Raw genomic sequence first — 15,095 nt, forward strand, 5'->3', positions numbered from 1 at the left:
AGTAGCTCTCAGTGCTAAACGACTAGTTGACATGTTTCAGTTTACACAGTGACACACTCCTGTCCAAACAACACATCTGCCCAGCCAAGCATTATTGCCTTTGCTAGGCAGAGCTAGACTTACATCACTAGCTTACACAACCCAGGCCAGCTTCGCAATGAACTAGGTGGTTTCCCTGTACTGGAGACGTCTCTAAGATACCATTGTTTTGACACAATACATCATCACGTACTGTCATGACTATGAAGAGTTGCTGCCAAACGGAGATACATTTGGTATCTATTAGTTCATAAATGTCTGATCGTCCAAGTCATTTAGATTGCCATGTAAGGACTGTAAGTCCAGGAGCCCAAGAAAGTTAAAGGCCTGGGAGAGTCTGACATCTCTAAATAAGGGCTTAATTCAGAAATATTAAAGCCACGTAGGGTCTTTTAGTGTGTTTTTCAACACACACACATCTGAAAACACACTCCCCATTCCACACATCCAACCCCTGACACTTTATTTCTCCAAGGTAACAAACATTACCCCATAAAGGAGTTTGGTCGATTCATAAAAAGATTTGCTACAGTGCGTAAACTAGGCTGAAAAATACAAAAAGAGTTGAAGCAAACATCTAATAGCAGGGCAATGTCTTCAAGGTTTCACGAACGTTCTCAGGCTTGACACACCCTACCTTTTGTTATCAATGGAGTGGGCCTTGTTTTGTTTTTTAAACACCCACATTTTAACCAAAAAAACAACTGGGCAAAACCTGGTTGAATCAACGTTGTTTCCACGTCATTTTAACCAAAACAAATCATTGTGATGACGCTGAATCAACGTAGAAAACTGATTAGATTTGCTAAAGTCATCAACATAAGAGAATTATTTTTTTTTTAACCTTTAACCTTTAACCTAAATCCAATGACAGTGTGAAATGGTTGGTTGATTTTGCATTAGTTGACAACTCAACCAAATATAAATCAGAACTAGATGTTGAACTGACGTCTGTGCCCAAACTTCATTCTTTGTGCTATCATCCACTTGCTTTACAAAATACATTGGCCACCTCTATAGTAAACTCTAACAAATTACACTAGAGGGTAAGGTTCAGAAAACTGTTTATCCTCTGTTAATTTTTACAGTGTGGCATAAAATGTACCATCCTCCCAAATCTGAAATTCACCCCTTAAAACAAGGGCATGTTGACAAAAAGCTTGCATTTACCCAGGTTATCGTGTACAGACATATCTTGCACAACTGGGAAAAAGCAGTGTGGGAGCGTTCTAACTGACTCGGGGTAAATCTAACTGACAACAAGGTGCGTTGCAAAACCCACAATGTTTTTCTAAGCATTTAGGGAACAAAATTGTGCAATTTATTCTCTTGTCAGAGTGCCTGCAGCAATGGGACAAATCCGCACATGCAGTAAGAGGAGTCAGAGCCACAAAAACAGAAAGAAAAGCTGAGCTTTCCCCACTCCTCCCGCTCCAACCCCACTGTCACCAGAGAGATGTAAACTCTAAGAGGCCTGTGGGAAACGGAGCTGGCATGAGAGAACCACAAAGGTGGCCATTCAGAACAGAGCTGCCCTGTGAGCCCGCGCTCTCGTAATCTCCTCACACACACACACACGCACGCACACATGCACACACACACACACACACCTTACCCTAGGCCTAGCTGCATCTCTTTGTGCAAACTATGTGGGCAAGGTCACTCCTGTAAATTCAGGAAATGTTTTAAAGTACGGTACAGGTCATGGATGGAAAGTTACCCATAATATGAGGATATTTCAAATCATGAATTTGCTAGCCAAGATGAATGGTTCACACACCATGTCCAGTTCTGTTGGATGGATCTGAGAGTTCTGGTTCACCTAATCTGCATCTTACAGTAAATACCCTCCTCTACCCCCTTAGGCGAAACACATAATTAAAAAATAGAACACTACACTGAGTGTACAAAACATTAGGAACACCAACTCTTTCCTTGACATAGACTGACCAGGTGAATCGAGGTGAAAGCTATAATCCGTTATTGATGTCGCTTGTTAAATCCACTTCAATCAGTGTAGATGAAGTGGAGGAGACAAGTTATAGAAGGATTTTTAAACCTTGACACAATTGAGACGTATGCCATTCAGAGGGTGAATGTACAAGACCAAAGATATAAGCAACTTTGAACGGGGTATGGTAGCAGGTGCCATGCACACCGGTTTGTGTTTTCATGTTCAACAGTTTCCCGTGTGTATCAAGAACGGTCCACCACCCAAAGGACATCCAGCCAACTTGACACAACTGTGGGATGCATTGGAGTCAACGCGTATCCCCGTGGAACACTTGACACCTTGTACAGTCCATGCCCCGCCGAATTGAATCTGTTATGAGGACAAAAGTGGATGCAACTCAATATTAGGAAGGTTTTTCTAATGTTTTGTACACAGTGTATATCCTGTATGTAGGCTACTGTACGTGTACCTCTGATGTGAGGAAACCATGAATAGCTAAATATGTGTGGTTTCCAAAGTATAAAGTGGGTACACTGTACTATGAATGTGTGAATGAACTTCAGTTGGGTTGCAAAATAAGTCAATATTATTCACTCGCTGTGAGTTTGCTCCCATTTTCTACCATGCGCTTGCAAACACTGGCTAAAGTGGCTGTATAGAATATTTGGGGAGTGACATGAGTGACTAACACCACATGGACAAGTTAACTCAAACAAACATTCTATGGTTCATCTCAATTCACTATGACCCCCCCCCTTCTTCCCATGAAGTTCTCAAACTGCAAATGTTTGCAAAAAAAGGTTTGAGTCATCCAGGAAACGTCACTCACTTATCTATTCAAGCGGAATATCGTAGAGTTCTGTGGAAAATAAGCTTTCCATTTTCTCTCAACAGGCCCGTTTCCCTAGCAATACCCACCAGATCATTTAGCTGATATTTATAAGTGAACAGGTCAACCGGATAACTGTGAATACTGACAAGATTTTTCTTGGAAATTATATTCCATGGAAATTAAGTAGTTGTTTTCTTTCTACTTGGTTAAAGTGAAAGCACTCGTTGTAATAATATTAGTCTTGGCAATCATTTAGCTGTATGGATTTGCTATGAAAGATTCAACATAACATTTTGTCAGGCCTCTGGATATTGCAAAACTTTTATGCACACCTTCATTGAGAAAATATTCACATTATTGTACTTTCACTGCATAGAACTGACACCTAAAGTGGTAGAGGGCTTTCACACGACTAGAAATGGTTGATGAACGAGTTACAAAACAATTGACCGAAAGCGTACTTACTTAATCCTCTTTGTTCCTACATAGAACATAAGGCTTTCACGAGAAAGCGCCACTGCTGCCCATCTTTTGACTTTTTTAAAAATGATTTTCCATAACAGGCCACTTCATCTCCTTGTCCACGGTTCTTCACCAGGTTTCCTTTGGGTTGCCAAAAACAGTGAGAAACAAAAGTTCTGATGAAAGAAGAGAGTTAGTCACTCCATTTTAAACATAAACCGTAAATAATATAGTAATAACAATATAAATACACAACATGATGATGTAGCTGTTGACACTTTGCTTCTTGAAAGTCCAATATCGTGAAAACTTGACAGCAAAACATTTTAGGACTGCATCAAGAGTGGGACTAATGAAATATATATATATATATATATATATATAGAGTGAAGTTTGTCTTTCACTTCTTATGGCTGGGGGCAGTATTGAGTAGCTTGGATGAATAAGTTTCCCAGAGTAAACTGCCTACTACTCAGGCCCAGTTGCTAATATATGCATATAATTGTGCAATTTAGAAAGAAGATAGAAAACACTCTGAAGTTTCTAAAACTGTTTGAATGATATCTGTGAGTATAACAGAACTCATATGGCAGGGAAAAAACCTGAGAAAGAATTCAACCAGGAAGTGGGAAATCTGAGGTTTGTAGTTTTTCAACTCATCGCCGATTGAATATACACTTCCTAAGGCTTCCACTAGATGTCAGCAGTCTTTAGAACCTTGTTTGATGTTTCTACTGTGAAGGTGGGGGGAATGGGAGCTAAATGAGTAAGGGGTCTGGCAGAGTGGCGCAAGATGGTCACGCGCGCTCACGTGAGAGTTAGACAAAGAAATTCTCCAGTTGGAACATTATTGAAGATTTATGTTAAAAACATCCTAAAGATTGATTCTATACTTCGTTTGACATGTTTCTACGAACTGTAATATGACTTTTTGTCGAAACTTTCGCATGGACTTGCCCGCGCGTCGTGAATTTGGATTGTGTACTAAACGCGTGAACAAAAAGGAGGTATTTGAATATAAATTATGGACTTTATGGAACAAAACAAACATGTATTGTGGAACTGGGTTCCTGGGAGTGCATCCTGATGAAGATCATCGAAGGTAAGTGAATCTTTATAATGCTATTCTGACTTCTGTTGACTGCACAACATGGCGGATATCTATATGGTTGTTTTGGTCTCTGAGCACTGTACTCAGATTATAGCATGGTGTGCTTTTTCCATAAAGTTTTTTAGAAATTTGACACAGCGGTTGCATTAAGGCGAGGTTTATCTAAAGTTCCATGTATAATAGTTGTATCTTTTATCAATGTTTATTACGAGTATTTCTGTAAATTGATGTGGCTCTCTGCAAAATTACCGGATGTTTTGGAGGTAAAACATATCAACGAGCCAATGTAAACTGAGATTTTTGGATATAAATATGAACTTTATCGAACAAAACATACATGTATTGTGTAACATGATGTCCTATGAGTGTCATCTGATGAAGATCATCAAAGGTTAGTGATTAAGTTGATCTCTATTTCTGCTTTTTGTGACTCCTCTCTGGCTGGAAAAATGGCTGTGTTTTTCTGTGACTAGGTGCAGACCTAACATAATCGTTTGGTGTTCTTTCGTCAAAAAGCATTTTTGAAGTCAGACACTGTGGTGGGATTAACAACAAGTTTATCTTTAAAATGGTGTAAAACACTTCTATGTTTGAGGAATTTTAACTATGAGATTTCTGTTGTTTGAATTTGGCGCCCTGCACTTTCACTGGCTTGTTGTCAAATCGATCCCATTAAAGGGATCTTAGCCCGTCTCAGCCAAAAGAGGTTTTTAAAGGCCCAGCATAGTCAAATCAAGGGATGGAGTTTTTGCATGCAGGGGGAAATCACCAGAGTAAATTAGTTATGTTTCACTATATTCGATCACTCCAATATTGGTATAACTCCGCGGCGAGGTGTAGATTTACAGATTTACTCCCATGTACACCTGTGTCATGGCTGCGGTTCGCCCCTATATACAGACCCCATGGCCGCGACACACGTTCTCTTTAATTTTCTCGCCGGACGTCCGTATGGTTTGAGGTACAAACTTCTAAAGTTAACTTGGTAAGTCACATGTAAGTGTAATATCTTGCGTGGAAATATACTCACTGGCTGTTTGCAGCCTGGAGCAGCTGGCCACATGGCCACTCAATGCGTGGTTGATCTGTATCTTCTGCCCGTGGTTTGTCGTACTTGTGTTTTGTTAACATTACGCTACGACTCCGTGTGCGTCCATTAGTATGGTGGCTCTTGCTGCCACAAACTGTAATTTACCTTACACAACTTGCCGTCTGGCTTGTTCTATGTGTGTGTTGTGAATTGTTTTAACATGCTGCTCCCCGTGCTATAGGTGTCGGTTGATATGTGTCTTCTGCCCGTGGTTTGTAGTACTTGTGGTTTGTTAGCATTACACTACGACTCCGTGGGCATCCATTAGTATGGTGGCTCTTGCTGCCACAAACTGTAATTTACACAAACCGTAAACTACCTTACACAACTTGCCAACTGGCTTGTTTTATAAGTGTGTTTTGAATTGCTGGTTCTCTGCAGGTTTTTTCTTACACTTTCCCCTGCAGAGTGGAAGAGTATCGTGTGGGTCTTCCACTACATTGAGACATAAAATTGGAGTTACTCCATCATATGGTGCTGTTCTTACTGCTAGGTAATATTGCAGTTGGTGAAAAAAAGAAACGCCTGTTGTTCCCACACGGTGCTTCCCTGTTTTTTTGCAGAGGTACTGGGTAATTTATCCCTTACCAGGTTCCTATTCTTCCAAGCCGGTCACGACATAAGCTCTCCCAGGGCATCGTCCAGGTCTTCGCAGAGGTACTGGGTAATTTATCCCTCACCGGGTTCCCACTCAAATCAAATCAAATTTTATTTGTCACATACACATGGTTAGCAGATGTTAATGCAAGCGTAGCGAAATGCTTCTAGTTCCGACAATGCAGTAATAACCAACGAGTAATCTAGCCTAACAATTTCACAACAGCTACCTTATACACACAAGTGTAAAGGGATGAAGAATATGCAGATGCAGTAGATGATATCGAGTACAGTATATACAATGGGGAGAACAAGTATTTGATACACTGCGGATTTTGCAGGTTTTCCTACTTACAAAGCATGTAGAAGTCTGTCATTTTTATCATAGGTACACTTCAACTGTGAGAGACGGAATCTAAAACAAAAATCCAGAAAATCACATTGTATGTAGACCAAAGAGCTGTCAAAGGACACCAGAAACAAAATTGTAGACCTGCACCAGGCTGGGAAGACTGAATCTGCAATAGGTAAGCAGCTTGGTTTGAAGAAATCAACTGTGGGAGCAATTAATAGGAAATGGGAGACATACAAGACCACTGATAATCTCCCTCGATCTGGGGCTCCACGCAAGATCTCACCCCGTGGGGTCAAAATGATCACAAGAACAGTGAGCAAATATCCCAGAACCACACGGGGGGACCTAGTGAATGACCTGCAGAGAGCTGGGACCAAAGTAACAAAGCCTACCATCAGTAACACACTACGCCGCCAGGGACTCAAATCCTGCAGTGCCAGACGTGTCCCCCTGCACAAGCCAGTACATGTCCAGGCCCGTCTGAAGTTTGCTAGAGAGCATTTGGATGATCCAGAAGAAGATTGGGAGAATGTCATATGGTCAGATGAAACCAAACTAGAACTTTGTGGTAAAAACTCAACTCGTCGTGTTTGGAGGACAAAGAATGCTGAGTTGCATCCAAAGAACACCATACCTACTGTGAAGCATGGGGGTGGAAACATCATGCTTTGGGGCTGTTTTTCTGCAGAGACCAGGATGACTGATCCGTGTAAAGGAAAGAATGAATGGGGCCATGTATCGTAAGATTTTGAGTGAAAACCTCCTTCCATCAGCAAGGGCATTGAAGATGAAACGTGGCTGGGTCTTTCAGCATGACAATGACCCCAAACACACCGCCCGGGCAACGAAGGAGTGGCTTCGTAAGAAGCATTTCAAGGACCTGGAGTGGCCTAGCCACTCTCCAGATCTCAACCCCATAGAAAATCTTTGGAGGGAGTTGAAAGTCCGTGTTGCCCAGCAACAGCCCCAAAACATCACTGCTCTAGAGGAGATCTGCATGGAGGAATGGGCCAAAATATCAGCAACAGTGTGTGAAAAGCTTGTGAAGACTTACAGAAAACATTTGACCTCTGTCATTGCCAACAAAGTATTGAGATAAACTTTTATTATTGACCAAATACTTATTTTCCACCATCATTTGCAAATAAATTCATTAAAATCCTACAATGTGATTTTATGGATTTTTTTTTTTTCATTTTGTCTGTCATAGTTGAAGTGTACCTATGATGAAAATTTACAGGCCTCTCTCATCTTTTTAAGTGGGAGAACTTGCACAATTGGTGGCTCACTAAATACTTTTTTGCCCCACTGTATACAGGGGCGGACCCCAGCCGTGACATGTAAACGGGAGTAGATCTTTAAATCCTCACCTCGGATGTCGCAGAGTGATACCAATATATCAGAGTGATCCATATAGCTCACATAACCGTGGTTACATACCTAACCTTAATTATTAGACCAATAACAAAGAGAGTTCCAAACCGCTATGTCAATAACAGCTAGTTTTCAGTTTTCCCTCTCCATGCAGACCTCTCCCAGACATTCCTATCAAAATTCTTGCTTGAGAAACTGCTCTTTGCTAAGAAGTTATTTTCTAACACTTTCATTGAAAACAATCACAGTAAGGTACTTAATTGATACCCAGAAATTATTTGATATTGAGTCTGAATTCAAAACCCTGCGGGGACCCCCATCTGACTCTCTCCAAAGACGTGTAATAAATTGCATTACTGCACTGGCATAGGTTTTTAAATGAACATCTGTGAATTTGTCAAACTTAAATAAACAAACACTGATTACCAAATTCAACGCATACCTTCTCAGTACAATTGACCAAAACCCAAACATTTCCTCTCTGAAATGGTCGCTCTCACACATATAGTGGACTTCAACAACACAACACATAATCTACACTGGTCATTCAGGTCAAAGCTCTCACCTTCAGTGGTCTAAGGTGTAGTTTGTTTACCGGTTCAGCACTAATTAGGGTCCCAGGAGAAACACTGACCAAACTTTGGTACCTACCATGTTATATTATTTTCAAGGTGCAGAAAAAGGGCCAAACTTATTGACATTCAGCACACAAATGAACCTGGAAGCTGCCTCTGGTATTTTGTTGGGCAGCACCATCCTCTGCCAAGGCATTAAGGAAATAAAGAAATAACACAAAAGTCGACTCAGAAAAAGATTACTCTAACCTCAAGCCATGACTACAGTGTGTTGACTGATGGTCAAAAACAGCATTTCGCTGCGAAGCCTGTTTATCCTAATGGTCTATAAAATCAGGCCATTGCGATTGGCTGAGCCAGAGACGGAAGCGAGACATCCCTCTCCCACATTTTTTCTGTTTCATTGGAAGTCAATGAACTAAGTAGACCAGACCCAGCTGCTATCATGTCTATGGGAAAGCCAATCCCTTTGGTAGACAGGAATGGACCATTTTTTTGCAATGGTAAACAGCCTGAGTAAACAATCTTCATTTATCCACCATCTTTGGCTGAGCTATGGCGATGACCTAGGCCACTTCCTGTTTTGTGAGCCTGCAGTGGGAGCAGGAAGAGGAAGTGAAACCAAAGCGATGGGGTCCTGTGAACGCCAACTGGACAGGGCTCAGAGGACCGTCGACCACCGCCATACTGACCAATCATGTGATGGGAAGTGACAGGACAGGAAGTAGCAAAAAGACATATATGGCTAAAGGTCAGAGGCCGGGTGTTGCTTTAATACCAGTCATGACAACGCTGTTTTACCCTTTCGTGAATTCCATTGGTGGAACGTATGTACAGTTATAAAGAGGAAGTGTGAGACTCGAGAGCACCTACAAAAGTGTTCTAAAAAAGTTTGTTGGGTTGTGAGTAATTTCAAAATTATATATTCTTTAAACATGCTTTACTAAAATAGTTCCCTTTTAGATATTTAAATAATTTTGTAATGTGCCATAAACAGAGCAAGCAGGAATACTATCCATTATGCAAAATATCCCCCAGAAATCAGAAACATACTATTGTGGACATGTAAAGTTCACTGAACCATGACCGGCAGTATGCAAATTATCATATCTCAATTATATACACAACAGTAAGTGTATGCTTAGCATTGGTGACAGGTAAATGCTGACCCTTGGATGCAGTTGATTTTCTCCTGAAGGCCTAAGGCACAGCAGAATCTGTAGCAGTGCAGATTAGATTAAACATGCATTTACTGACCTCTGGTGGCAAACAACATTACTGCTATTTTATGTGCAAAAAAATAATTTAATTGAAAAGAATTGGATCTGTTTCAAGTTTTAATGTCACTTGCACAAGTACAGTGAAATGCCTTTCTTTCAAGCTCCAGAACCAACAATGCAGTATTTGAATGTAGCTCAAAAAATGAGTTTGAACAGAAACACGAGTTGGGTTACAACTGAGGGAACAGCCTTAGATAAACTTTGTGGAAATCGTTGTTCTGATCAAACATCAGTAAATAACAGCGTTTGTTTTTAGCGCACTTTCGGAGCATGTCAACATGCTCCGAAAGGACACTTTTTCTCAATGAAAACACAAAAAAAGGTACAAAGTAGGCATAAACTGAAAATAACTTTCCCCAACAAAAACACCAGCAGCATCCACAAGGAGTTCATGGGAAACGTTCTGTAGTCGTTCATGTGTTTAGACCTCTTCCCCTCACCTCTATGGGATATAGTGCTGAGGCATGGACACACTCCCCTCCCTCCAAAATATATTCCTTTCTATCCAGGAGCATATGTTTGACCCATGGTCCCCATGAATGCAGCCATCTGCTCCGTCCTCCAGATGATCCGTGGCTGTGTGAGAACGGCCCTGCCATTGTACGAACTCACTGGGCGCGATGTGGGAGAATCCCCCTCATCCCCACAAGAGAACAGTCAGACATTTTTTTTAAACCCATTCCCGGCCACCCCTTCCCCAATGGCAGTCATCCCATTGTCGCACTGACAAGGAAATGAACTAGAAGTTTCTCATTACTGAACTGCTAACTGATGTGGGTTCAGGGTTCCTTTTATTATGCTCCGATTATTTTGGTTGCGTTGACTCTTTGGAAATGAAGGGGGAGAAAACATATTGGAAATTCATTTGACATAATTTAAAAGTCTCTTCTTTGTGAAAATGGGAGCAGAAGCAAAACTGTTCCTACAGCAACTCCACTATAGAGATGGTGTCACTATTTTCTACTATTAGCTTTTTGTCATCTTTAAAATAGCAGCCACGCAAACGATACAGCAGTTGTCTGAGCCAGGCGTCAGCTGTCATCTGAAGGAATTCAGCCTCATTGCTTTTCAGGGCGTAAGCAGAGGGGTGTAAAGATCAGGGACGAAACAAAAGTCATCTTATCTCCATATGAAATCTGAGCCGCTTGACTATCCCCCACCCTATGCGCACACAAACACTTCTGAATAACAGAACGTATTCAACCTAAAAGAGTAGTCCCCTGTTACAGTAGCCTACAGATTTAGCTGTGGGTAGTGTTTTGTGGAGCAGCTTTATATTGAAACAACCGTTCCAAAGAAAGTTTTTGGGCTATAACCAGGTTAACGCGACAGGACACACGACCAAACCAAGAGTTACTCAAACGTGCCACTTCACAATTTGAAGAGGCATGTTCATTTTGTGAATACAGTCGATAATATTCTCAAACCCCCGATGGCATGACAAATTCAGCACTGCATTTCGGACGCAAACATTACGTACAGAGTTCCTCCAAACACCTTGAAGACAGTGACAATACAATCATTGTAAGGGACTAAACATGTTTAATTTAAAAAAAGGTAAAAAAAAAAAAAAACACAAAACCCCAAAAGTTCTATAAATACATAAAAATAAATTAAAACTTAATTTACTAAAAGACCCATTAAACACTAAAACAAGCTTGAAACATTTGTCAAAAGGGCATTTAAATACAACGGAATGCAAAAAGAACATCCACTCAGAACCAACTACCAAAACAGCTACCATTTGATCTCCAAAGCACTTTCAGAACAACACTACAATTGAATCTACTGAACCAGGTGCAGTTTAGGTCCAACTCAATAGAATCAGATTTCAACAGCAACCCAGTTTAATCATAGCACGTTTCCATTTATTTTTCTGCTAAAAGTCAGGGATTACATGCAGAGTCCACCACACAGGGGATACACACTGTACCCTTGGGTGAGTCTTCAGAACATCTACATACAACTTCAAAACATATTTACAGAGATCGCAGAAGCAAGTGAGAAAACAATTATTAATTCTCACAAGCCACCTTGCCAAGTAAAGTTAGGAAACCGATATAAGCTTTCATCTAAAAACAGAAAAAAGGTCCCCCTGCAACAAACAATGAAAATTGCAGTTTCCAAACAAAATAAAAAGTTTATAGGCACTGAAGTCATTTAAAAAAACTAAACTGGGTTTTTGGAAAAGGTACATTTAAGCCCAGTCAGAAGAACAGTGTATAATAAAGACCATTGCCAGTATACAAAATATCACAACATTAGTCACCCAACATTCATAGGGGGAAATCTTCTAGCCTGGCAGAAATTGATTTCTATCCTTGTCTTTGGCTTTAACATTATAAGATGAATTCATTGCTCCTCAAACTGGCATTTACATGACTAGTAAGGTGGCAGGAAATTAGGACTTCCAGCACCAATCACACAATTTGATAAAATGGTCAGTGCAACACAACTCCGGCACCTTGCCTTGTTGACTTCGAACTCAAATTGTACAGCTTAATTTTGCTTAAGCTTAACTGAAGCACATTCGTTTGTCAAGCATCTGCCGTACAGTAACAGCATACTGCTGTAAGGTTCTATAAAAAAAATAAACAAGTCTTTCAATGGACAAGACAAGAGTCACGCTGGTTGGGGAAGGTTTGAGGATATCATCATACCTAGAGGAAGAAGCTAGTGCCGCTGAAGCCGTCGTCAGGCACTGACAGCTGACTGAAGATAGGCAGCCGCCGACCAGACCCATCTGGACCAGAGGAGTCAGACCCACTGAGGCTGCTGGCTGAGCTGCCACACCCACCCTCGTGGTCTGACAGTGAGGTGTAGGAGAGGCTTCTGGCACCGAGAGCAGGGCCACAGGGGGGACTCTGGCTCTGCTGCAGGCCGCAGCCCTCTGATAAGGTACAGGGGGTCTGGGAGGGGGAAGGCACAGGGGACAGTCCACAGAGGGAACAGCCCGAGTCAGGAGAGGGGAGAAACTGAGACTGGAGATCACAGGCCGGCTCAAAGACACAGTCCACCTCGGAGAAGGCGTGGGAGAGTAGGTCAGTGATGTCAGCTGAGGTATGAGGGGAAACTGGAGGCACGAGGAGGAAGGGGTGGGAATGCTTCAGGGGCTGTGGAGGGGCAGAGGGGAAGCCTGAGAAGCTGAAGCTCTGCCTAAGCAGAGGGGGTCGTCTGGAGCGGGGGGCTTGGGGACCAGGGCCAGGTCTGGCAGGGCCCAGGTCGTCCTCGTTGTTATGAACAAAGTGGCAGCGGATGCCGTATGGACAGAAGCCGATGGTGTGGAAGGTGCGACAAGGCTCTGTCTTGTACTTGGGGTGTCTGTTGAGGTCACGCATCTCATCAAAGCCGTGGGCAAACTGGCACTTCCCCCCGTACTTACAGATGCCACTCTCAGCAAAGGTGCGGCACAGTTCAGTCTTATAGCGTGAAGAGGTGGGAGACCCAGAGACAGGGCCACCAGTAGGGGAGGCTGGGGGCTGTTTAGGTTCTGTAGAGGCCCAGCCTAGGGTGCACGTGCTGGGATCTAGGGTGCACGTGCTGGGATCCACCATGCTGACCGAGCGCTCAGACCAGAATAACGTCTTGTTCAATCTGGATGGAAGTGAGGCATCTGTGTTCTGCCCCCAGTGGCAGGAGGTCATGGTTGCACTTTCTGTGGAGTCTGTAGAGAGGGCAGAGCTAGATGCAGAGAGGGAACAGGGGGCCCGGGGCTTATTGTAACCAACAGGTCTCACTGGGAAAGTTGACTGCTTGGATGCATCCCGGAGGTCCAGGCTCAGAAGATGCTGGATAGAAACGGTAAAAAAAAAAATTATACAGACATCTACATTTTCACAACATGTTCTGTTGCCTGAAGACTACAGTCATGTCAAGAACGCCATCTTATGTTATCTGGAGGACCCGCATCTACATAAAAAAATAATTTAACAGCTAAACTTAACACATCAATAAACAGACGTTCTATAGGCCCATGTGCAAAGGCCTAACATGAGTAAGCTAAAGTTAGCAAGAGCGATACTTGGTCTTTTGAAAGCAACGTTAACGGCATAGTTCAAATCAGTCGACCATCTACAATTAGGTGCTGTAAGATTTACTTTGTAAATGGACAATCGTTAAAGTGCAAGAAAGGCTAGACTGTCCAAGCAGTTCGGATTTGTTGTGGGTGATTTTAGCTAATGCAATTTTCGTTTTCATATTACCTCTAGTTAGTTGCTTGGATTCAGTTACTTTAGCAGAACAATGTCAATGTACTGTAAGCTAGCCAATACCTGTCGTTGACTTTTGAAGCGCGCACTAAAACTCATTTAAAATGCACATGGATAACCAGCACTCCACAGTTGGTTTGTGCATTGAAAGCACCAATCTTATTTTGGAAACGATTGTGTAGTTGAAAAGAGTAATCGACGTAACTCACGTTAACCACCAATGTGGAGTCATTTCCAGTGATACTCGAACAGTGCAACAAATTAAAAACGCACGTCAATGAATGAATGACAAGATGCTCCGCGTCACTGGCAGTTGCACGAATACCTACATTTGTAAGTTAGTCGGGCGCACATTGTCAAATAAAAACATAGCTAGCTAACAAAACATGACACCACTAACAAAGATGTTCTCATCGATCTGTGCCCTATCTGGGGACTGAACCTGCATTGCAAATTCACTCACTGCCGGTATTCATTCGAAATAGACTTGTTGGCAAGTTTAAATAATTAGGTAGCTAGCAAAACTACACATTATTTGCATATACGGTAGTCTGCTATATTGTGCTAATCATCCGTTGATTGGTGCAACGCTAGCAACATCAAGACTTGCTGCCAGACACGAGTCATCGTTAGCTGGCTAGTTAGTTCGTTTTTAATGGTTAAAAAATATCCAAATTACCTTGCACATAACCTCTTCCAAATCAAGAAATTGATTAAGCGCGTATGATGGCATTTTCATGAGATGGAATTCCCTCTTGCACAAACGAGAAAGCCTGCTAACTCCAGTTAAGCAAACTTTTCAAAGTTTTCTGTGCGAACTACAAACCTTCGCGCTGGTCCACGTGTGGTTTTAAGGCTTCACTGTATACCACAGCCACACCCCTGCACCAACTCTCATTCCCCTCTGTATGGCCCGCCTACCGCTCAACCTAGTAGTTCCGTGCATGTCAGTCAAGCAAAGCACGGAAGAGCGCTGATTTACCCGTCGCGGAGAGAAGCACGTCACATCACAACAACAAATCTTTTGACGCACACCGATTGATGGCCAATGTTGGACTGCATACCATTTCTCTCTTACAACCCAAAGCACAACTTGTTTTCATACATTTTAATTTTGAGTGATTATAATTTAGAAAGATGCTAAATATATGTTGTAGTTTAATGAAGACGGAAGCCACCAAGCACATATTGTTGGTCAAATTGGACAAGATGATGAAG

At 42.0% G+C, this 15,095-nt stretch overlaps 1 protein-coding gene across 2 annotated transcripts; it reads right to left on the minus strand.

The window, feature by feature from the left end:
• Positions 1-9,715: 9,715 nt before the first annotated feature.
• On the minus strand, positions 9,716-14,740 carry LOC139386054 (mRNA decay activator protein ZFP36-like). Of its 2 annotated transcripts, none has more exons than XM_071131466.1 (2): positions 14,557-14,740; positions 9,716-13,457 (listed from the first exon to the last, which is right to left on the minus strand). In XM_071131466.1, the coding sequence occupies exons 1-2, from the start codon at positions 14,614-14,616 to the stop codon at positions 12,330-12,332; spliced, it is 1,188 nt and encodes a 395-aa protein (XP_070987567.1). In that variant the 5' UTR covers positions 14,617-14,740; the 3' UTR covers positions 9,716-12,329. The 2 variants fall into 2 exon arrangements, with proteins under 2 accessions (XP_070987567.1, XP_070987568.1); XM_071131467.1 differs by having other exon boundaries at positions 9,725-13,457; positions 14,704-14,740.
• Positions 14,741-15,095: the final 355 nt, after the last annotated feature.

Source organism: Oncorhynchus clarkii, chromosome 27, assembly GCF_045791955.1.
Source record: "Oncorhynchus clarkii lewisi isolate Uvic-CL-2024 chromosome 27, UVic_Ocla_1.0, whole genome shotgun sequence".
Taxonomy (NCBI): Eukaryota; Metazoa; Chordata; class Actinopteri; order Salmoniformes; family Salmonidae; genus Oncorhynchus; species Oncorhynchus clarkii.